This window comes from Anomaloglossus baeobatrachus, chromosome 4 (genome assembly GCF_048569485.1).
Source record: "Anomaloglossus baeobatrachus isolate aAnoBae1 chromosome 4, aAnoBae1.hap1, whole genome shotgun sequence".
In the NCBI taxonomy this organism is placed as follows: domain Eukaryota; kingdom Metazoa; phylum Chordata; class Amphibia; order Anura; family Aromobatidae; genus Anomaloglossus; species Anomaloglossus baeobatrachus.
Genome location: NC_134356.1, coordinates 542,323,837 through 542,347,930, shown reverse-complemented (window position 1 = coordinate 542,347,930; position 24,094 = coordinate 542,323,837). Strand labels below are relative to the sequence as shown.

Sequence of the window (24,094 nt, the reverse complement as noted above, 5' to 3'; positions counted from 1 at the left end):
AGAAGTTATTAATGATTTCATGGGGATCAGTTCAATTAATGTGCACACGTTCAGCGCTGGCTGTTTATCTTTAAGATTGATTGTGCGTTACTCATTTCCATATCATCTGCATCCTTCATAGGGCCTGCAGATTGGAACAAAGGAGTTAGAAGAAATGGGGGCAAAGTTCTGCCTTGGACTGATAATTCTTTTATCGAAATCCTTTTATACTGGAACACTGCATCCTCAGGTGGAGGCTCTGCTCGAGGCCGAGAGAGAATGTGCTGACAATCACAGAACCAGGTAAGGTATTCTACAAACCTTATATGAAAGTGCAAATTTGTATTATATAATTGTTGTATAATTTGTACATTCTAAAAGAAGAATAATCCATACAATTATCAGTTTATTTTGGTTTCAACATCGATGCTATCTGAGGTCTACCTCTTCTACTCAGACAACATACCTACTTCCGTTTTGTGAAAAGCGGTAATCAGTGTCCTACTGGGGCAGCAGGGGCCCACAGTAACATTGACTCCGGGGGCCCACTGATTAACTATGTGCAAATATTACATTTACAAATACATATATTCTACTATATAATAATATACTGGATAGTTTGTTAAATTAAAGATGAGATGCTTCCTTTTTCAGTGCACAATGAAACAAGTGTATTGTTTCACCTACTGGTTATATTGTGGAAAAGTGAGGCTCTACTGCAAAGGGGCCCACAAGACGATTCTCTGGTTCTCCTGTAGGCCAGTCCAACCCTGGCAATAATCCCATCCATATTATAATCTGACATATCTTTATGTGTACCAATGGGCATTTTTTATTATTTTGGTATACCGTATTAAAGGGAACCTGTCACCATATGTTTATAATACTTACCTAACGGTCGGCGCAAAGCAGATGGGTGAAATGAGCGTCTCCATTCTCCGAATCCCGCGACTCCTCTTTTGGCCATCTTTGTCCTCCTTCTGCAGCTAGTGGGAATGATGTGTTCTACGTCATCTAATTTAATACGGGAACCTGTCATTGGATGTTTATTATACTTAATGGTCGGCACGGAGCAGATGGGTCAGATGGGTGTCTCCATTCTCCGAGTCCCGCAACTCCTCTTTCGGCCATCTTTGTCCTCCTTCTGAAGCTAGCGTGAATGACGCATTCTATGTCATCTACACTAGCCGACAGTGAGGTCCTGCGCAGGCGCACTTTGGTTATTTGACATCACAAAATAGGTGTTCAAACCAAGCACCGAGCTCAATACAACCTTAGCATGATCGAGCATGTTAGCTTTATAGAAGCTAGGGAAGGACAAAGATAGATGAAAGACAAGTAGGAAGAATGTTTACTGAGGTGTTCGGCCATACCAAGAGTGCAAGCGTCTCTGTGCTTGGTTTGAACAGTCATGTTGTGCTGACAAATGCCCTTAAATTTAATACAGTAATGTAAAAGCCAGCCAATCATGATAATTCTGGCACAACAGGATGGACACTGAATATTTATGGTGGTTTCCTAACCTTTCTCTAGCAGCAGATGTGAATGGAAAAGGGGTTTATGGGGAGGGAAAGTATGAAGATGGAAGAATTGGCTTATCTGGCTGACAGCTATTTAATGTGTGTGGTCATTTTGGACCCTGAAGTGTGCATTTCACATCTCTAGCAATATCCTATTTATTGAAATATCTTCATTTCTTGAAGAAAAAAAAAAAAATAGGAGGTGAAAATACTGAAAAAGAACATTATCTTCCAGTAGGTGATGTTCCAGTGTCTTGCGTTTGCCTTCAAAGAGTGCAGCAGCAAGTGCACCACAAAGTCACTAAGAAATGAAATTAAAATGATGATTCCTCTGATCGTGAATATGTTTTCCTAAGCATTGGACTTCAGTAAATGTATTGTCAGGAGAAATGACTTGTTACTTCCTAAATTATTTCTGCACATCTTTTCTACATAATGCGGTTATTACTAATTAATACGGTTATTATTTGCCTTTTACTACAGTACTAGTATTATGTAGGAGTTCACACACAAAATGCAACAAACAATGAAACAGTTTTTTACAATAAAGGGGTCTGTCCTGTCTAAATCTATAAGATTGCAGTCATTGTGGGCCACTCTGTGACTGAATACTTACGAATCCTCACAACATGTGCATGGTGCACTGTGTGGATTCACTGATGTCAGAGTCGGGAACGGCGGTCACGTGGCTGCAATTGTGTAATATGCAGACTCCAGGCTAGAATCCAACTGCAGGGTAGTGGCCTCACACCATACATTGGCACTAAGCTGCACCTCTATCAGACATATTACACACTCACAGCCACGAGACTGCCGTTTTCAGCTCTGATACGGGAGAATCCTCACAGCTCACAGCATGCGTAATGTAAAGATCCAGAAATCTGAAGTCACATAAAGTGACTGCAGACTAAAGGGGGCTTTACATGCAACGACATCGCTAAGGAGATGTCGCTGGGGTCACAGAATTCGTGACGCACATCCGGCCTAGTTAGCGATGTCATTGCATGTGATACGTACGAGCGACCGCTAACGATCCAAAATACTCACCAAATCGTTGATTGTTGACACGTTGTCCGTTTCCCAAATATCGTTGCTGATTTTGGACGCAGGTTGTTCATTGTTCCTGAGGCAGCACACATCGCTACGTGTGACACCCCAGGAACGATGAACAACACCGTACCTGCGTCCTCCGGCAACAAGGTGGGCATGATTTTCATGCGGCTGCTCTCCGCCCCTCCGCTTCTATTGGACGCCTGCCGTGTGACGTCGCTGTGACGTCGCACGAACCACCCAGTTAAAAAAGAGGCTGTTCGACGGCCACAGTGTCGTCGCTAGGAAGGTAAGTATGTGTGACGGTTACTAGCGATTTTGTACGCAACGGGCAGCGATTTGCCCATGACGCACAAACGACGGGGGCAGGTGATTTCACGAACGACATTGCTAGCGATGTCGCTGTGTGTAAAGCAGCCTTTACTGATTTAGACTGGACAATCCCTTTAAATTTAAAATAATATATGGAAAATATTATTATTTAGAATCTTTTCTAGGTTTATTTAAAATGCAATTAGCTGTAAAAAAAACAAACAAACCAAAAAACAAAGCCAACTCCGGACTAGACTACAATGTTTAAAATTAAGTTGATTTAGTTAAAGGGATTGTTTTACGGACTTTTTACTTGTTGATGTCCTGCTTGGGATGCCCCCCCTAAACCAGATTGGAGAGCCACTATGTAGGAGCAGCTCCCTCTATGGAGGATTGATATATTAATGTGCTGGTGCAGGTGAAATATATAACCATACATGGCTTCCGAGGCAGGGACAGCTATTAGCCCAGCTAGCTTCCACACCAAAAAGGTTGTCACTCACATTTGATTTCTTTGACTTTTTCTGATTACATTGGGTTGAAAATGGAAATGTGGAGATACAAAATGTTATATAAATATGATACTGATAATTAAACAGGCCATTCACATGAGCACTCGGTCGAGTATTTATGTATTTTCAATGGAGAGAAAGGAGAAAGCTGCTGTGTGACATTCAAGGGAATCTGTCAGCAGTTTTTTGCTATGTAAACTGAAGGCAGCATGCAACAAGGGCTAACACAGGAAATTCAGGGATGCCTGTCTTTTTACAGTCTGAGCTGTTGTCTGTTTGCTGCTGTTTAAGTGGCAGGACTCTTAGCATTGCTCAGACTACATTGTCACATGCACTCTGACATGCTTGCAGCTGTTATTGACATAGCATTGTCAATGTATAATCTCTATAGAAAGCCTGGTGTGGGCAGGACAGCTCTCTCCGCTCTGCTACTTCACTAAAACTAAAAATTCTGATTGTGTCAGAACGACTGCACCCAGTAATCTAAGTCATATATCATTGGATTGACAATCTCCTTGTCTACATCATGCTGCTCTCAGATGAGGTAGCACAAACCTGCTGACTGATTCCCTTTAATTTCCACTGAAAACAAAAGGATCCTTCTCTCCATTGGCATCTGTTGCTTAGTCAGGAATCTGTCCTCTTCTCTGCTTCCTTGCCCTTTCCATACACGCCGGGATATCAGTCACACTGCTGTGTACAGTTAGGTCCAGAAATATTTGGACAGTGACACAATTTTCGCGAGTTGGGCTCTGCATGCCACCACATTGGATTTGAAATGAAACCTCTACAACAGAATTCAAGTGCAGATTGTAACGTTTAATTTGAAGATTTGAGCAAAAATATCTGATAGAAATTGTAGGAATTGTACACATTTCTTTACAAACACTCCACATTTTAGGAGGTCAAAAGTAATTGGACAAATAAACCAAACCCAAAAAAAAAAATGTTTTTTTTAAATTTTTGTTGCGAATCCTTTGGAGGCAATCACTGCCTTAAGTCTGGAACCCATGGACATCATCAAACACTGGGTTTCCTCCTTCTTAATGCTTTGCCAGGCCTTTACAGCCGCAGCCTTCAGGTCTTGCTTGTTTGTGGGTCTTTCCGTTTTAAGTCTGGATTTGAGCAAGTGAAATGCATGCTCAATTGGGTTAAGATCTGGTGATTGACTTGGCCATTGCAGAATGTTCCACTTTTTTGCACTCATGAACTCCTGGGTAGCTTTGGCTGTATGCTTGGGGTCATTGTCCATCTGTACTATGAAGCGCCGTCCGATCAACTTTGCGGCATTTGGCTGAATCTGGGCTGAAAGTATATCCCGGTACACTTCAGAATTCATCCGGCTACTCTTGTCTGCTGTTATGTCATCAATAAACACAAGTGACCCAGTGCCATTGAAAGCCATGCATGCCCATGCCATCACGTTGCCTCCACCATGTTTTACAGAGGATGTGGTGTGCCTTGGATCATGTGCCGTTCCCTTTCTTCTCCAAACTTTTTTCTTCCCATCATTCTGGTACAGGTTGATCTTGGTCTCATCTGTCCAAAGAATACTTTTCCAGAACTGAGCTGGCTTCATGAGGTGTTTTTCAGCAAATTTAACTCTGGCCTGTCTATTTTTGGAATTGATGAATGGTTTGCATCTAGATGTGAACCCTTTGTATTTACTTTCATGGAGTCTTCTCTTTACTGTTGACTTAGAGACAGATACACCTACTTCACTGAGAGTGTTCTGGACTTCAGTTGATGTTGTGAATGGGTTCTTCTTCACCAAAGAAAGTATGCGGCGATCATCCACCACTGTTGTCATCCGTGGACGCCCAGGCCTTTTTGAGTTCCCAAGCTCACCAGTCAATTCCTTTTTTCTCAGAATGTACCCGACTGTTGATTTTGCTACTCCAAGCATGTCTGCTATCTCTCTGATGGATTTTTTCTTTTTTTTCAGCCTCAGGATGTTCTGCTTCACCTCAATTGAGAGTTCCTTAGACCGCATGTTGTCTGGTCACAGCAACAGCTTCCAAATGCAAAATCACACACCTGTAATCAACCCCAGACCTTTTAACTACTTAATTGATTACAGGTTAACGAGGGAGACGCCTTCAGAGTTAATTGCAGCCCTTAGAGTCCCTTGTCCAATTACTTTTGGTCCCTTGAAAAAGAGGAGGCTATGCATTACAGAGCTATGATTCCTAAACCCTTTCTCTGATTTGGATGTGAAAACTCTCATATTGCAGCTGGGAGTGTGCACTTTCAGCCCATATTATACATATAATTGTATTTCTGAACATGTTTTTGTAAACAGCTAAAATAACAAAACTTGTGTCACTCTCCAAATATTTCTGGACCTAACTGTATGTGTCCCCATTGTGCACAATAATTAATTACTCTGGTAATCACAGGTTGAGGGAGCAGGGACAACTGAAGTCAGGTGACCTTTAGAAGGATTGTATATTCAATAATGCTTAGATGTAGTATCAATAAAATTTATACAATTTAACAATTTACTTATATCATCAATAATGCCCCAAATGCAACATCGCTGTAAAAAAGAAGATGGCTGGCACAGCTAAATGAGACGTGGGACCACGGGTGACCTCAAGGAGCTGGGTACCTTTGATAATATTAATGTGTTAGTAAATTCTATATAATTTGATTTACGAACGATTTTTAGCATTTATTTTAGGTGAAGAATCCTTTAAGTTACTGACAAGAGTTTTTTCCTTCCTGCTAAAATGATTCCAACTTCCTAAGTATAACATGATATTACTTCAAGCTCTATTCATTTTACAGAGCGGCGGTGTCAGTGCGTAATATCTTTATCTCCTATTACAGTCCCACACAGCTCACGCTTGTTTCATACATACACAGTTTGTCTCTGACACAGTTCTGTTAAAGCCAAGATGTCTCATGTTGGCATTGAATTGGCTTTTCAGCCTGTGCCTTTGACATCAGACATTTCCGCTTGTCAGGAGTTATATCTTTACTTGTCTTCCACCCTCCTGGTTTGTCACGGGTCTCCTCGACCTGCTCCATGCTTTTCTGTGTTTTTCTTACACTCTTTGCCTCGGGGAAGAGAATATTGAGCAGGACTGGCTGGTCAAGTTGTGTGCGATTGATTGTTTCTGCTGTATGATCCAAACGAATCAGACTCAATGCTCTGGCTGCTTCAGTCAGGTAAAACTGTCAAGAATAATGTGAATGGGACTGTGAAAAAGACACAAACTTTCCCTTAAGGAGAACATCGCTAATAGCAATGCAGCACAAATGGAAATAAGAGCATGGCAGGGATCTGTATATACAGAGTGCCCTTGACATGACCCTAATTCCCTCCATTCTCCCATGAAGTGACATTTTATTTTAGACTTCTTTTTTGTTCACAATAGAAGATATAGTTTTATAAAATGATCACACATTGACAAAAGGATGTTTGTAAATATTTGTGGAAGTGTTAAATTCACAGACAAAGAGAGGAGCTCATTAGAGGGACTCTGTCAGCACAAAATGACTGTGCAAACCAAGCACCAGCACTCAGCACTAGAGTTGAGCGCGGTTCGTGGTTCGAGGTTCTCCAGTTCTAGGCTCGAGTGATTTTGGGGCCTGTTCTAGATCGAACTAGAACTCGAGCTTTTTGCAAAAGCTCGATAGTTCTAGAAACGTTCGAGAACGGTTCTAGCAGCCAAAAAACAGCTAAATCCTAGCTTGGTTTCTGCTGTAATAGTGTAAGTCACTCTGTGAATCAAACTATTATCACATTTCAGTGTATAGTGTGCGTGAACAGCGCCTTCAGATCACTGCTGTTTCTATAATGGCGATCGCCATTTTTTTTTTTTTTTCTTGTCTTCCTTCCCTAAGCGCGCGCGTCTTGTGGGGCGGGCCAGCATGTCAGCCAATCACAGACACACACACAGCTAAGTGGACTTTGAGCCAGAGAAGCAACGGCATGTGTGATAGGATCTGCATGTCACATGTCCCTGCATTATAAAACCGGACATTTTCTTCACGAACGCCATTATCTGCCTTCTGCGTCTTTGGTGTCAGACATCACTGTCGCAGTTCCGTCCTCCTGAGTCCTATAGCCGATACAGCTGTATGTGCTGCATACACAGCGTTAGACAGCTTAGGGAGAGCACATTCTAGCAGTCCTTTTAAGGGCTCAAAGCGGCAGGGTCAGAGAGCCATAGGTGACAGGTCCTGCAAACAGCAACAGCATCTGTGTAGCCCAGGTCAGGGATTTCCTCCCTGCATTTCACCATTAGGAGGGAATAGAAAGGCAGGCTTCCATTCCTCTACCCAGAGCCCCACAATCCTGCCACTGTACCCTCTTGTCCTCTGCACACTCCAACTCATTCTAACTAAGCCATTATACTAGCAAACACTCAGTGTACCTAGTGGCATCCTAAAGGTGGCTATTGGACTTTGCTATAGTCCCACTAGTGCAAAGACATTTGCAGAGCACATCTGCCTGCATTGCACACTACAACTCATTGTTACTAAGCCATTATACTAGCAAACACTCAGTGTACCTAGTGGCATCCTAAACGTGGCTATTGGACTTTGCTATAGTCCCACTAGTGCAAAGACATTTGCAGAGCACGTCTGCCTGCATTGCACACTACAACTCATTGTTACTAAGCCATTATACTAGCAAACACTCAGTGTACCTAGTGGCATCCTATACGTGGCTATTGTACTTTTGTCAATTCACAGTATTGAAACGTTATTTGCAGCACGTCTGCCTGCATTGCACACTCTAACTTTTTTAAACTCAGCCATTATACTAGCAAACACACAGTGTACCTAGTTGTATCCTAAACGTGGCTATTGTACTTTTGTCAATTCACAGTATTGGAACGTTATTTGCAGGACATCTGCCTGCATTGCACACTCTAACTTTTTTAAACTCAGCCATTATACTAGCAAACACTCACTGTACCTAGTTGTATCCTAAACGTGGCTATTGTACTTTTGTCTATTCACACTACTGCAAATCTATGTGCAGCACCTCTGCATGACAACCTCGTGCTCTGTTTTTAATAAGCTATAATGATAGCACAAAATACTGCCATTTTGTGGCATCATAGAACTGGCTGTTGTATTCCATTAGTGCCCCACTGGTGACAAGCTATTTCTAGCACCTCTACATCACACCCTCATGCACATTTTGCTACGCTAATGTTATAGCAAACTCATGGAATTCATTGCTGCATTTCATAATTCGGAGGGATAGAAAGTCAGGCTTCCTTTAGCTTTTCCTTCTGTTCATAGACAGCATCTCCAAGACAAATTTCCCCTCCACGTCTAAGTGTGGAGAGGCAGCAAGTGCGCATGCGTGTGCCGATGTACCCCAGCTGCAGCATAATTACAGTGTTTCGCCTAGTGAGTATGCTCAGCCTGACTGTGCCATTCCTGACGCTAAGTCTTCATTTCGGGATACAGCGCATGCTCCCACACTAAGTGTGAAAAGCCTCTTTGCACAGGTGCTTGCATTCCGTGCCGGGTCTAAGTCCTGTTTTGTGCCTAGACACCATGCTAAAGCTGATAGTCTTTTTTCAGAGACTGTATTTCATGCTACTGAGCATGCTCAGGCACTTCCTGCATCAGAGACTAGGTCCGGTAATGAACTCTTTGGCCCTGGCCCTGATGTGGGGGTCCCATATAGACCACAGGGCATCAGGTGTCCTCCCAAATGGCTTGCAGAGGCCCACACCTATGACTTGTCATCGCATTATTGATGGTCAGACGATGACTGGTGAGGTGTTTGGGTCATGGCAGCCATGAGGTCATCATTGAAGTTGCGTTTCCAAATAGGACGCTAGTTATGCCACTCATGACGTGTCACTCTACTTTTGTCTATAGGAGGTGCATTGTGGTTCACCATGGTTTGGGGCGGACCCAGGTTATCAAAGGGGCTGGAGCCAACAAGGAGGTGCACAGTCTTCTATTATGCTCCGAAAGAGCACACCTCCATGTGTTGAACCCATTGCGGCTTTAGGCCAGAGGTAGGCAGGGATAGGGTGGTGGATGCAGGCCACCACCACAGTTGGTAACGCAGAACGGTTAAGACCAGCTCCTGTCCTAACAGTCCTGCTTGTGCAGCCCAGTGGCATTAACAGGCCTGCTGCTGCTGATGCGCCTGCTGTCCACAGGTGTGGCCCCTATGCACACGGTCAGCGTACTCAATGGCCCCTGTGTTGTTAACAGGGAGTTCCTGGGCTGGGTGGGCATGTGGACCCTGTGACGCTAACAGGGCTCACAGTCTCCAGATCCGAATGGCGTCTAACTCGGTTCAGGCTACTATTAGTTTCATAGCCACACAGCTCTGTATCCTCCACCAAACCTTCCAGTTGCCAACCTCTCCTTTTCCAACTGGGAGCACGGTGGACACTGACTGCTGATGGGGATATATACCTTTCTCTTTCTTTTCTTATTAATTTTCGTTATATAGCGGTCACAGATTATATACCACTTTATCCAAATCTGCCAGTCCCACTGTAACAGATGTTGTTTCTTCAGCAAATGTTACAGTTGCTTAACCACCAAATCCACGGACCAAAATTTTTTTCCCCTTTCCAACACACCTGTTCCCCTTTCCAACAGCATCTGTCCTTTTCCAACTCATTTTGGGATATGACCAAAAGTGCAACTGTGCAGGGACACCGTACTCAACGCCATCTCAGCACAGCAGCCATCCCTCGGTCCCTCCGATGTGGACAAGTAAAAGACCATTTCCTCCTATCCATGACAAAGCGTTGAGATTCACTCTGTGCAGCACTGGTGTTTAGTGGAAAAGTAGATCTAAGATTGCGTACCACATTCTGCAGATACTCCTGTATACGTGCGTCTATTTCTATGGCAGGAATTAGTTCGGCAAATTTTGTCTTGTACCGGGGATCTAACAGTGTGGCAACCCAGTATTCTGGATTACTTTGAATTCGTACAATCCGAGGGTCATGTTGTAGGTAGTGCAGCAAGAATCCGCTCATGTGTCTTGTGCATCCAGGAGGACCAAGTCCTTGGTGTGTTGGTGGCAGAGAGGTGAGAATCGTGCATACTTCCTCTGTCCTCTACCCACAACCTCGCACAACCGAAATGTGAGCAAGCTCTCACTCATCTGCTGAGTCTTCCATGCCGATCGCCAGTTCGTCCTCCATTTCTTCATGGGCTCCTGCACTTTCATCAACACTTTTTGCTGATACTATGCGCCCTTGTTAATCCCTCTCCCTCACCATGACTGCCGCATAGGTGCCGCTGACCATCTGGACCTCGTAGATCTTGTTATCCCTTCCGCATATGACTCCTCCTGTACTTCCTCCCCTTCCTCTTGTCCCAACACCTGACTCTGAATAATAATTACAGTGTGCTCCATCATGTAGATGACCAGAATTGTCACCCTGAGAATGACATTGCCAGTGCTAAACATCTTCGTCGACATTTCAAAACTGTGTAGCAGGGTGCATAGGTCCTTGATCTGACACCACTCCTGCAGCGTGATCTGCACCACCTCTGGATCAAGTTATCCCAGGCTATATGTCTTACCGTATTTCAGCAGGGCTCTGCGGTGCTGCCACACACGCTGCAACATGTGCAGATTCCAATTCCTGCGTGTCGGAACATCGCATTTCCGGCGTTTAACTGCCAGACCCTAAGACTTCCGGAGTGATGAAAGTTGTTGAGCTGCTGTGTGCGCACGATGGAAGTGAGCACATAGTGAGCGTGCCCGCTGCACAAGTCCATGTAGGCCGTGATGGTGTTTTAAAAATTGCTGGAGAATTCGGTTCAACACGTGAGCCATACAAGGCACGTGTGTCACATTGCCCTGACGATGGCCCACAGCCAGGTTTGCATCATTGCCGCACACGGCTGTTAAGTCACCAACGTAGTCCGCTCCGTCAATTTGTACTCCGGTTGCCAGGTGACAACGTGTTCCTTTCATGAATAGTGCTGATGATGGGAGAGTAGTCGATGCCAGCGGCGCAGGTGGACGCAGGTTATGCTCACCCACTGGGCTGCATTACCTTGACAGATGCAGAATCTCTGGCTGAATGTAGCTGGTGGGTATCTCACAGATGAAATACCATCATTCAGCTACAACCAATGGGAAGACACCACACCCTTTTTTATGCCCATCCTGTCTGCAGACCACTGCCAGACATAGCTATGAACCTCTGGTTAATTTTACCCCCAGTTCAGTTTTATGATTTTGTGTGCTTGTTACCTGACTACTTTTCCTGCTTGCTGTTTATGTACCTTGTTGGCCGATACGCATTTCACCTCTGCTTGTTTTCTGATTAAGTCCTGGCCGTCCCATTCTGTTCCTGTTCCTCAATTAATGTTTTGACCCTGCCTGACTACTATTCTCTGGAATAGCGGTGTGACACATTTCCCATACATTTCAAAGTAAAACTTTGACTGCCTGATGGCATTGAGCTCTGCTGCCAGCATAGTAAGGAGGTGTGTGGTAGTCCTTGTGCGCAATTGCAAGGAAGGGTGGCCTGACCACACAGGGTTTGCGCCAAGGTAGAGGACCCACACGAGGTTGAAGAGGCAGAAGCAGTGTATTAACTTCTACATACAGAACAAGGATTGAAACAACTCGTGGGGACGGCAAGACTTGTACAGCAGACCCTTCTCCATCTCTCACCATAGTTTGCCAGTGCCCAGTCAGTGACATGTAATGACCCTGTCTATGCTTACTGGTCCAAGTATCTGTGTTGAAATGCACCCTGTCGCACACAGATTTTCTCAAGGAAGTGGTGATGATGTTGTGTGCGACATGCTGGTGTAGCGCGGGCATGCTTTTCTTGGAGAAGCAGTGGTGATTGGGCATCTGGTACTGGGGCACAGCGACAGACATAAGGTCTGTAAAATCCTGTGTGTCCACTACCCGTAAAGGCAGCATTTCGGTAGCCAACAGCTTACAGAGGGATAGAGTCAACCACTTAGCTTTGTCATGGGTCGCAGTAAGTGGCCTTTTATTTGACCACATCTGAGGGACAGAGATCTGGCTGCTGTCTGTAGACGGTGTTGAGTAGGGTGTCCCTGGAAAAATGCAGGTTTGTGAGAAAAGTGCAGGCGGAGACATGATGTTGCCTTCATCTTGCCTTCAGATCTGTTCATCTTGTATCATTTTTAAAAAACACAGCAAGCAAGGGTTACTCCAAGCGGAGTCTACCTTTTTTCCCAAAATTGGGCACACAGACACCCCATCAGTGGCAGCACTTGTGCCCTAGTTGCAAACAGGATGTTTTGATTTGCATCAAGCACATTCCAAATCCACAAGCATTTACTCTCCCCAGGATGACACAGGGGTAGTAAATTCCTTCTGGATCCATGACTTGTTCATTTTGATGAACGTCAGTCTGTCCACATTGTCACTGGACAGACGCGTGCGCTTATCTGTCAGCACACACCCAGCAGCACTGAAGACACGTTCAGAGACAACGCTGGCAGCTGGACACGACAAAATCTCCAAGGCGTAACTGGAGAGCTCTGTCAATTTTTCTAGATTTGAAGCCCAAAAGGAGCAAGGCTCCATTTGCAAAGTCATTGCATCGATGTTCATTTGGAGATACTCCTGTATCATCCTCTCCATCCGTTGACTATGTGTCAGACTTGTTGTCTCTGGTGGCCTTGCAAAGGAGGGTCTAAAAAAATTATGAAAAGATTCCATAAAATTGCTGTTACCAGCACCAGATACGGTCCTACTGGTACGGGTAGACTGTTGAAGATGACGAGGCCGTCCCATGTTTGTCAAGTTACAACTGGGAGAATCACTCCCTTCACCTGCACGGTTGTTTGGTGGAAAAGCCGAGCTAAGATCTAGTAACAGCTTATGCTGATACTCCTGCATACGTGCGTCCCTTTCTATGGGTGGAATTATGTCACAAAATTTGGACTTGTCCCGGGGATCTAATAGTGTGGCAAGCCAGTAGTCATCATCACTTCTAATTTTGACAATACGAGGGTCATGTTGGAGGTAGTGCAACAAGAAGGCACTCATGTGTCTTGCGCAGCCATGCGGACCAAGTCCACGCTGTGTTTGTGGCATAGAGGTGCTAACCGTTCTTTCTTCCTCTGTCATCTCCCCCCAACCTCTTTCAACTGAAATTTGACCAAGGTCCCCCTCATCTGCTGAGTCTTCCATGTCCATGGACAGTTCGTCCTCCATATCTTCATGTCCTCCTGCACCTTCCTCAACATGTCGCCTGCTACCATGCGCCCTTGTTGATCCCTGTCCCCCATGGTCCCATGCCTGCCGCGTTGGTGATGATGAACGTCTGGACCTTGGTGATGTTGTTGTGTCTTGCGCATATGAATCCTCCTGTAGTTCCTCCCCTTCCTGTTGTCCCACCCCCTGACTACGAATAGTGTTTAGCGTGTTCTCCAGCATGTAAATGACTGTAATCGTCATGCTGATAATGGCATTGTCAGCGCTAAACATATTCGTCGCCATGTCGAAACTGTGCAGAAGGGTGCATAGGTCCTTGATCTGAGATCACTCCATCAGGGTGATCTGCCCCACTTCTGCATCTCGTTGGCCCAGGCTATACATCATGACGTATTGCACCAGGGCTCGCCGGTGCTGCCACAGTCGCTGTAACATGTGGAGAGTTGAATTCCAGCGTGTCGCCACATCGCATTTCAGGCGATGAACCGGCAGGCCGAAAGACTTCTGGAGCGATGCAAGTCGCTCTGCTGCGGCGCTTGAACGGCGGAAGTGAGCTGACAGTTTTCGTGCCCTGTTCAGAAGGCCATCTAGGCCGGGATAGTGTGTTAAAAATTGCTGGACGACAAGGTTCAACACGTGAGCCATACAAGGTACGTGTGTCACCTTTCCCAGGCGAAGGGCCGCACCCAGGTTTGCAGCATTGTCGCACACGGCCTTACCAGGCTGCAGGTTGAGTGGAGACAACCATTTATTAAACTCGGACCGCAGAGCTGACCACAACTCCTCAGCTGTGTGACTCTTATTCCCAAGACATGTCAAGCTAAAGACCGCCTGATGCCGTTGCGCTCTGCTGCCAGCATAGTAATGAGGGGTGCGTGATTCCTTCTGCGCAGTGAGAACGCTGGTGGCCTGACCAGGCAGGCTTGGGGCGGAGGTGGAGGACACAGATGAGGTGGAGGATGCAGAAGCTGTGGCGGAACTTGGACAGACATAGAATTGACACACAAGTCGTGGGGACGGCAAGACTTGTGCAGCAGACCCTTCACCATCTATCACCATAGTTACCCAGTGCCCAGTCAGCGACATGTAACGTCCCTGTCCATGCTTACTGGTCCAAGTATCGGTGGTGAAATGCACCCGTTCACACACAGAGTTTCTCAAGGAAGCGGTGATGTTGTGTGCGACATGCTGGTGTAGCGCGGGCACACCTTTCTTAGAGAAGTAGTGGCGACTAGGCATCTGGTACTGGGGCACAGCGACAGATATAAGGTCTCTAAAATCCAGTGTGTCCACTAGGCGGAAAGGCAGCATTTCTGTAGCCAACAGCTTACAGAGGGATAGAGTCAACCTCTTCGCTTTGTCATGGGTCGCAGGAAGTGGCCTTTTATTTGACCACATCTGAGGGACAGAGATCAGGCTGCTGTGTGTAGACGGTGTTGAGTAGGGTGTCCCTGGAAAAATGCAGCTTTGTGAGGAAAGTGAAGGCGGAGACATGATGTTGCCTTCATCCAAAGTTGGTGCTATCGATGTCTGAGAGAGCTGTACACACTCACTTGTTTCCCCTTCCAAACCAACTGACGACCTACCAAGCAAACTGCCTGTTGCGGTTACAGTGGTGGAAGTTGTGGGTGGAAAAACAGGTGTGACAGCTGTCCCCACAGTCCTAGAAGATGACGAGCGCGCGGATGCCCTGGAAGGGGCAGGCGGTGGATGGTTGGCTCCACTAGGCCGCATTGCAGCACGGTGAGCTTCCCACCAGGCCATATGATATTTATTCATGTGACGATTCATGGAAGAAGTTGTCAAACTGCTGAGGTTTTGACCTCTACTAAGATAACCATGCCAAATGTTACAGATCACATAATTTGGCCGATCTTTTTTTATGTCAAAAAAGGACCAGGCTAGGCAAGGCTTAGAGGCCATGCGACCTGTTGATCCACCCCGAATAATGCTCAGAGGCAGAGTGGTGGCTGAGGATGCAGTTGTAGACGTGCTACCAGTGCTCCGACTGTGTCCAGGAAGGCGCCAGGTTACTTCGACGTCGGTTGCATCCTCCTCCACCGCCTCTATTGACCTCCTCGAGTGTCTGACTGTGGGTTGACAGTAGGTGGGATCTAGAACTTCATCATCAATTGTTGTGTTTGCACTCCCCTCCCCCTCAGACCGAGTTTCTTCTTGCCCTGACCGAATATTTAAGTTGTCATCCCAATCGGGTATCTGCGTCTCATCTTCATCAGTATGTTCCTCATTGCCTATAACCACAGTTGTTGGAAAGGCAGCATTTTGGTAGCCAACAGTTTGCATATGATGAAAGTCATCCTCCAAGCCATGTCATGCCCTTCTAAAAGCATGTAAAACACAGCGAGGGGACTCCAACCACAGTCTCCCTCGTTGCCACTAACTGGGCCACACACACCCCACTTGACTGGCATCGGTTGAGCCCCCTTTTGAAAAAGAAAAAGATGCTTTGCATGAAGCACTCTCAAAAATACGCGTGCCTTTCCCGTCCCCTGGCTGACCCAGGGGAAGAAAAGTCCTCTGAGAGCCATGACTTGTTCATCTTGGTTCTTTTAGAAACACAGCGAGGGGACTCCAACCACAGTCTCCCTCGTTGCCACTAACTGGGCCACACACACCCCACTTGACTGGCATCGGTTGAGCCCCCTTTTGAAAAAGAAAAAGATGCTTTGCATGAAGCACTCTCAAAAATACGCGTGCCTTTCCCGTCCCCTGGCTGACCCAGGGGAAGAAAAGTCCTCTGAGAGCCATGACTTGTTCATCTTGGTTCTTTTAGAAACACAGCGAGGGGACTCCAACCACAGTCTCCCTCGTTGCCACTAACTGGGCCACACACACCCCACTTGACTGGCATCGGTTGAGCCCCCTTTTGAAAAAGAAAAAGATGCTTTGCATGAAGCACTCTCAAAAATACGCGTGCCTTTCCCGTCCCCTGGCTGACCCAGGGGAAGAAAAGTCCTCTGAGAGCCATGACTTGTTCATCTTGGTTCTTTTAGAAACACAGCGAGGGGACTCCAACCACAGTCTCCCTCGTTGCCACTAACTGGGCCACACACACCCCACTTGACTGGCATCGGTTGAGCCCCCTTTTGAAAAAGAAAAAGATGCTTTGCATGAAGCACTCTCAAAAATACGCGTGCCTTTCCCGTCCCCTGGCTGACCCAGGGGAAGAAAAGTCCTCTGAGAGCCATGACTTGTTCATCTTGGTTCTTTTAGAAACACAGCGAGGGGACTCCAACCACAGTCTCCCTCGTTGCCACTAACTGGGCCACACACACCCCACTTGACTGGCATCGGTTGAGCCCCCTTTTGAAAAAGAAAAAGATGCTTTGCATGAAGCACTCTCAAAAATACGCGTGCCTTTCCCGTCCCCTGGCTGACCCAGGGGAAGAAAAGTCCTCTGAGAGCCATGACTTGTTCATCTTGGTTCTTTTAGAAACACAGCGAGGGGACTCCAACCACAGTCTCCCTCGTTGCCACTAACTGGGCCACACACACCCCACTTGACTGGCATCGGTTGAGCCCCCTTTTGAAAAAGAAAAAGATGCTTTGCATGAAGCACTCTCAAAAATACGCGTGCCTTTCCCGTCCCCTGGCTGACCCAGGGGAAGAAAAGTCCTCTGAGAGCCATGACTTGTTCATCTTGGTTCTTTTAGAAACACAGCGAGGGGACTCCAACCACAGTCTCCCTCGTTGCCACTAACTGGGCCACACACACCCCACTTGACTGGCATCGGTTGAGCCCCCTTTTGAAAAAGAAAAAGATGCTTTGCATGAAGCACTCTCAAAAATACGCGTGCCTTTCCCGTCCCCTGGCTGACCCAGGGGAAGAAAAGTCCTCTGAGAGCCATGACTTGTTCATCTTGGTTCTTTTAGAAACACAGCGAGGGGACTCCAACCACAGTCTCCCTCGTTGCCACTAACTGGGCCACACACACCCCACTTGACTGGCATCGGTTGAGCCCCCTTTTGAAAAAGAAAAAGATGCTTTGCATGAAGCACTCTCAAAAATACGCGTGCCTTTCCCGTCCCCTGGCTGACCCAGGGGAAGAAAAGTCCTCTGAGAGCCATGACTTGTTCATCTTGGTTCTTTTAGAAACACAGCGAGGGGACTCCAACCACAGTCTCCCTCGTTGCCACTAACTGGGCCACACACACCCCACTTGACTGGCATCGGTTGAGCCCCCTTTTGAAAAAGAAAAAGATGCTTTGCATGAAGCACTCTCAAAAATACGCGTGCCTTTCCCGTCCCCTGGCTGACCCAGGGGAAGAAAAGTCCTCTGAGAGCCATGACTTGTTCATCTTGGTTCTTTTAGAAACACAGCGAGGGGACTCCAACCACAGTCTCCCTCGTTGCCACTAACTGGGCCACACACACCCCACTTGACTGGCATCGGTTGAGCCCCCTTTTGAAAAAGAAAAAGATGCTTTGCATGAAGCACTCTCAAAAATACGCGTGCCTTTCCCGTCCCCTGGCTGACCCAGGGGAAGAAAAGTCCTCTGAGAGCCATGACTTGTTCATCTTGGTTCTTTTAGAAACACAGCGAGGGGACTCCAACCACAGTCTCCCTCGTTGCCACTAACTGGGCCACACACACCCCACTTGACTGGCATCGGTTGAGCCCCCTTTTGAAAAAGAAAAAGATGCTTTGCATGAAGCACTCTCAAAAATACGCGTGCCTTTCCCGTCCCCTGGCTGACCCAGGGGAAGAAAAGTCCTCTGAGAGCCATGACTTGTTCATCTTGGTTCTTTTAGAAACACAGCGAGGGGACTCCAACCACAGTCTCCCTCGTTGCCACTAACTGGGCCACACACACCCCACTTGACTGGCATCGGTTGAGCCCCCTTTTGAAAAAGAAAAAGATGCTTTGCATGAAGCACTCTCAAAAATACGCGTGCCTTTCCCGTCCCCTGGCTGACCCAGGGGAAGAAAAGTCCTCTGAGAGCCATGACTTGTTCATCTTGGTTCTTTTAGAAACACAGCGAGGGGACTCCAACCACAGTCTCCCTCGTTGCCACTAACTGGGCCACACACACCCCACTTGACTGGCATCGGTTGAGCCCCCTTTTGAAAAAGAAAAAGATGCTTTGCATGAAGCACTCTCAAAAATACGCGTGCCTTTCCCGTCCCCTGGCTGACCCAGGGGAAGAAAAGTCCTCTGAGAGCCATGACTTGTTCATCTTGGTTCTTTTAGAAACACAGCGAGGGGACTCCAACCACAGTCTCCCTCGTTGCCACTAACTGGGCCACACACACCCCACTTGACTGGCATCGGTTGAGCCCCCTTTTGAAAAAGAAAAAGATGCTTTGCATGAAGCACTCTCAAAAATACGCGTGCCTTTCCCGTCCCCTGGCTGACCCAGGGGAAGAAAAGTCCTCTGAGAGCCATGACTTGTTCATCTTGGTTCTTTTAGAAACACAGCGAGGGGACTCCAACCACAGTCTCCCTCGTTGCCACTAACTGGGCCACACACACCCCACTTGACTGGCATCGGTTGAGCCCCCTTTTGAAAAAGAAAAAGATGCTTTGCATGAAGCACTCTCAAAAATACGAGTGCCTTTCCCGTCCCCTGGCTGACCCAGGGGAAGAAAAGTCCTCTGAGAGCCATGTCCACATTGTCAGTGGACAGACACGTGTGCTTATCTGCCAGCAGACCCACAGCAGCACTGAAGACAGGTTCCGAGAGAACGCTGGCTGCAGGACACGACAAGATCCCCAAGACGTACGTGGCGAGCTCAGGCAATTTATCAACATTGGAAGCCTAAAATGAGCAGGGCTCAAGTTGCACAATAATGGAATCGATGTTTCCTTGCATATACTCATATATCTGTGTGTCCTACTCTTTTTCCTTGTCCAGCTCTTTTGTTTTCGCATGAGTATATGTCCTTGTCACTTTCCCATGTGTTGTGAGTTGTTTGTGACCTTTTGGACACCTTTGAGGGTGTTTTCTAGGTGTTTTTCTGTGTTTGTGATTGCCTGCCATTGTTTCCTATGCAGTTCGAGTTCGGTTCGTCGAACGTTCGACGAACCGAACTCGAACGGGAGGTCCGTTCGGCGAACCAACCTCGAGCCGAACCGCGACCGGTTCGCTCATCTCTACTCAGCACACTCTTCTCCCAGCAGTTTGTTTAGTATATCTTCCCACGTACTTGTTTTCCATCTATCTCCTTTCCCTTTCCCTTTAAATGAATAAAGGATCTCTCTCTGCACTCACATAAATTCCTTTGATGCTTCTTTATTCCATGAATCCAAATTTTCTTTACAAGCTTTTAATGACGCGTTTCGGCGGAATAGCCTTTTTCAAAACACTGTTTATAATGAGTGCTGATCCTTTATTTATTTTGTGATCTTGGAGAGCCATCCTATGACACGAGCACCACAAAGCAACTGAGTATGCCGACCCAAACATTACTTTCAAACTTTCCTTTAGTGACAGCTTTTCTTTACAAGAGCTTGAAGCAGGTGGAGATAAATTCAGAGCAAGGAGACGAAAGGTGCGCTGAACTAATTGACCCCGAAAAAGGCACTCTGAAAGCCTGTGCTTGGTTTGCACAGTCATTTGAGCTCATAGATTCCCTTTAAAACCGACTTCATAAGGTATTATGTTAAGAGGGTAGGGAGAAAATAAGAGAGAGAAATGGCACCTTGTAGCTCAATAACTTCATGATGGGTCTGTAGCATTACATTAAATTATATTCTACAAAGGGAAATATCATATCAGCAACCAGTTTAAATTAGCAGCATCAAGGAAAATGTTAATATAAATAGTACACAGTGGTCACTGCAATCAAGGTCCTGTCTATGTGACACATATACAGGAGCTATAGAAAAAAGGCAGGACAGAAATGCCTCATACTGTAGTATGTTTTTAACTCATAACCTGGCTAATACCAGAGAGCAATAGCTCAGTCATCCACATTGTCTAGTTCTGCTAAATAGAGTATAACATATACAGTGGAACCTCGGTTTATGAGTAACTTGGTGTGCGAGTATTTCACTATACGAGCAAAGTTTGCTGTAAATTTGTAACTCCGTTTACGAGCAATGCTTTGCTGTACGAGCAAATACTCACCGCACACAGTTCCGGTTCTGTTCCTTCACCGTGATCTGACCCGCTCTTGCAGTCTGCACAAACACACACAAACACACACAAACACGCATGCACACACACATATTATGCTCACCTTACCTTCCGTTCCCTTGCCGGCCTCGTGTTTCTTGTAGTTCGCAGGCACAGGATGTGTATCGGGTAACCATCGCGACGATGGAGGAACTTCCGCTGTCAGCCACTACTCAAAGGCAGCGTGCTCATCAGAGGCAAGCGGCTCATGCCTTTGTTGTCAGCGCTCTGGCAGCGGAAGCTCCGGTATCGGTGGCAATGGTTACCTGATACACATTCTGTACCGGCAAACTACAAGAACCAGGAGGCTGGCGATGGAACGGAAGGTAAGGTGGGCATAATATGTTTGTGTTTGTGTGTGGAATGACACAATAGGGAAGGATGGGACATTGAACAAGTTGTGGAACGAATTGTCTGAGCTTACATTATTTCCTATGGGAAATTTTGCTTTGCTAGACGAGTAACTTGGTTTACAAGCACACTCCCAGAATGGATTGTTCTGGTAAACCAAGAAGGTTCCACTATACATTTATTGCTTTTATTTTCATAAAAAATAATAGGATTATAAAATATGTAGTTTTTATTGAAATGAACCAATAAGGTGACATCAAATCAACATATAGGGCAAAACAGATACACTATGTGATGTCCAGAGCCTGAGCGGGAGGTGGATGCAGGGATTCTCTATTTAGTGATCTGTGATTTCCAATGTTTTTCACCTCCCCTCCAGACCATATATTGGGCATAATGCAGTGTATAAACTTTGCCCAGAATGTCCCTTTGAATATTTCCTGGAATTGCCCTTTCTTCAAATGTTTACTTCAAAAATATTGTTTTAGTCTGTATTACGTACAGTCAGGGAAAATATCAGTGAGGGTACAGCGCAGACTATGAGCTAAGGCTCACCAATGCTGCGGGTACATTAATTATATATGGAGCTGTAGATGTTGAAATGATGTTGCATTATTTAACATGGAAAAGCTATATATGCTTCTTTTCTTTTCTGGGCTATAACATGAGAATACATAAAAGAATGAAATGGCACATGCTCAGTGATACACGTAGCCCACTGAATTGTGAAGGATTTAGAGATAAAATAAAAGAATCCCGCACATAAGATGTAATGTGCAAAGAAGATACAATATTTATAAGTTCTTAGCTGTGGTTCTGATGACTTGGTTCCAGTTTTCAGCACATTCTGTATTACTTTTCTATGAAAAAATAAGACGCCTTAAAATAGTATAATCCAAATAGAGATTCAGGCTGACTGTACATATTGGTACAAGAAACCATTAACCATTATAAACATGGCCTTCCTTACATTTTCTCTTGGATCGACATATCCTGAGATGAACAGTGTGAGATGCCCGGCTTTGAAAAAAACAAATTTCTTGATACTCGCTTGGGAATTGTTTATGCTATATGTCAATCTGGGACACTTCAGGGGTTGTACATGGATTTCTGCCTATCAATGGTTTTGCTAGCAGGTCATAAAAATACTGTATAACATATGCCCTTGCCTTACTATGGCGGTGGGTGGAGAGTGTTTGGGATGAACTTATGTCTGTTTGTGTGACGCCCATGAGGCTTCAGTCGCCACAGAGTACTGCACCTCATTTAAGGTGCGGTATTCGCCTTGGGTAGGGAGGGGATAAATCACCAGTGTTCCACATTCGCACCTTATATAAAGCTCAGGAGTCTTCTCACTGGGGAGCTGGACTAGGATAGGCAGGGGGTTGGCCAACACAAAGCTTGGGAATGTCCTGGTCACTAGGACAAACACCTGGGGAGCGGGTTCCACATGGGGTAGAAATAGGAGCAAACTCACACAATCACAAGTCAGTCTACCCGGGACACCAGTTCTGGGACATGACACCTTCACCAGTTTCTTCTCTTCTCTTGACGGGGCCTCCAGCTTGGAGTGGAGCACCCAACCAGGTTCCTCATGGCTAGAAGTGCAACTCTGAAAAAGGACTTGCTTCTTTCAAACAACGGTGACTTTTATCTAACTTTTAAGAGGTCGACGGGGCCCATCACAGCAGGTGACCGGCACTAACTGAGCGAGCAGCACAAAGAGTGAGTAAAGACACCTGGAACTGCAGCCACTGACTCAGACTCTTATTACTGGCGCTGCTGACCTGCGCCTTGGCGCCCAAGGCCATCGCCATCACTACTCTCCTCATTATCCTCCCTAGGTCCCGCTCCACCTGTGGGGAGTGATTCCATCTCTGGCTGCTACTACCATCCGCCCCAGAGGACAGCAAGAGCACCGGCAGCTAATCCCTTGCCACATACCACAGGTAGCGTCATGACATTAATCCTACTACTACCCCCATCATATTCCCTCCTTATTGGTGTACACCTCGGGGCATGAAGCCGGGCAGACCACCGCAACATCCCAGATCATTACACCAGCCTGGTGATGAGTAACGCAAGTATGAGACAACCCATGCCTGTCACCCCCCCTGCCGCCTGGGTGCTACATTTGCACCTGAGCTCTTCTGACCTTTACCCTGCATTGTCCTTTTTTGTTTTTTTTTTGCGATAAATACATTTTTTTATTTTTTGAATTCCAATTGTTGGACTTATTGCTCCATAGTCATTAATACGGTAGGAGATATATTCAATTTGCATAATGTGAAATCTGGGTTCTTAATGCAAAAGTTTGGGATGATCTCATCCATGCCGGTATTTAAGAGGAAAATGGATATTTTGTAGCAGTCCCATTATTGCCTTGAAACTATTAAAAGGGTTTATAACTAAAAATAAGCAGACCCGTGGAAGTTGGGTTTGGCGGGTTCAGCCGGACATTAGATAAAGTTCAGTTTGGAACTCAGACTTGCCGTGATCCCCAATGAAAGTCACCAATTTGGCAGTACCTGTTTCTGCCCACATGTAGCCATAAACAGATCACATCCGGGGGCGGTTAGGTGGAGGTTTTCCCATTTTGGGGAGCACACTCCATCCAATCATGCTGTTGTTACCTCCAGTGTTAGCCATTCAAACACTGCAAGCAGCACTTAATGGGCTGAGCACCGAGCATACCCAAGCACAGTGATGCTTGCGCAAGTGATTTGCATAAGTAAAGCATCCAAACTCCGAAACCAAACTCTGTTTTTTTTTTGTAAAGTCTGTGTTTGGCATGACCACCAAACCTCAAGTGCCCTCATCTCCATTTATAATCCATGTTACCGAAATCATAAGATATCTTCATATGTGGTGCAATAATTTACTCTTTCATTACTACAGGGATTAACATTTTTAACCCTATAATTTTATAGCACCAGGGATTGATTGTAAAGCTAGATATATGCTGTCCACTATGCACTTGCAGGAACACCTTTTGCTGTCCTCATATTGCTCAATACACATTACTTAGTTTGTAATTTAGAAATGTTCATAGAAAATTTTT

General features: G+C 45.9%; 1 protein-coding gene across 1 annotated transcript in view; it reads left to right on the top strand.

Annotated features, from left to right (window-relative positions):
* AGBL1 (AGBL carboxypeptidase 1) overlaps window positions 1-24,094 on the top strand; it is a 1,396,462-nt gene that overhangs the window by 965,398 nt on the left and 406,970 nt on the right. The window contains exon 22 of the mRNA XM_075345952.1: window positions 122-282. Within this exon, the coding sequence (XP_075202067.1) occupies window positions 122-282 (161 nt within the window). The remainder of the gene's footprint in view (window positions 1-121; window positions 283-24,094) is intronic.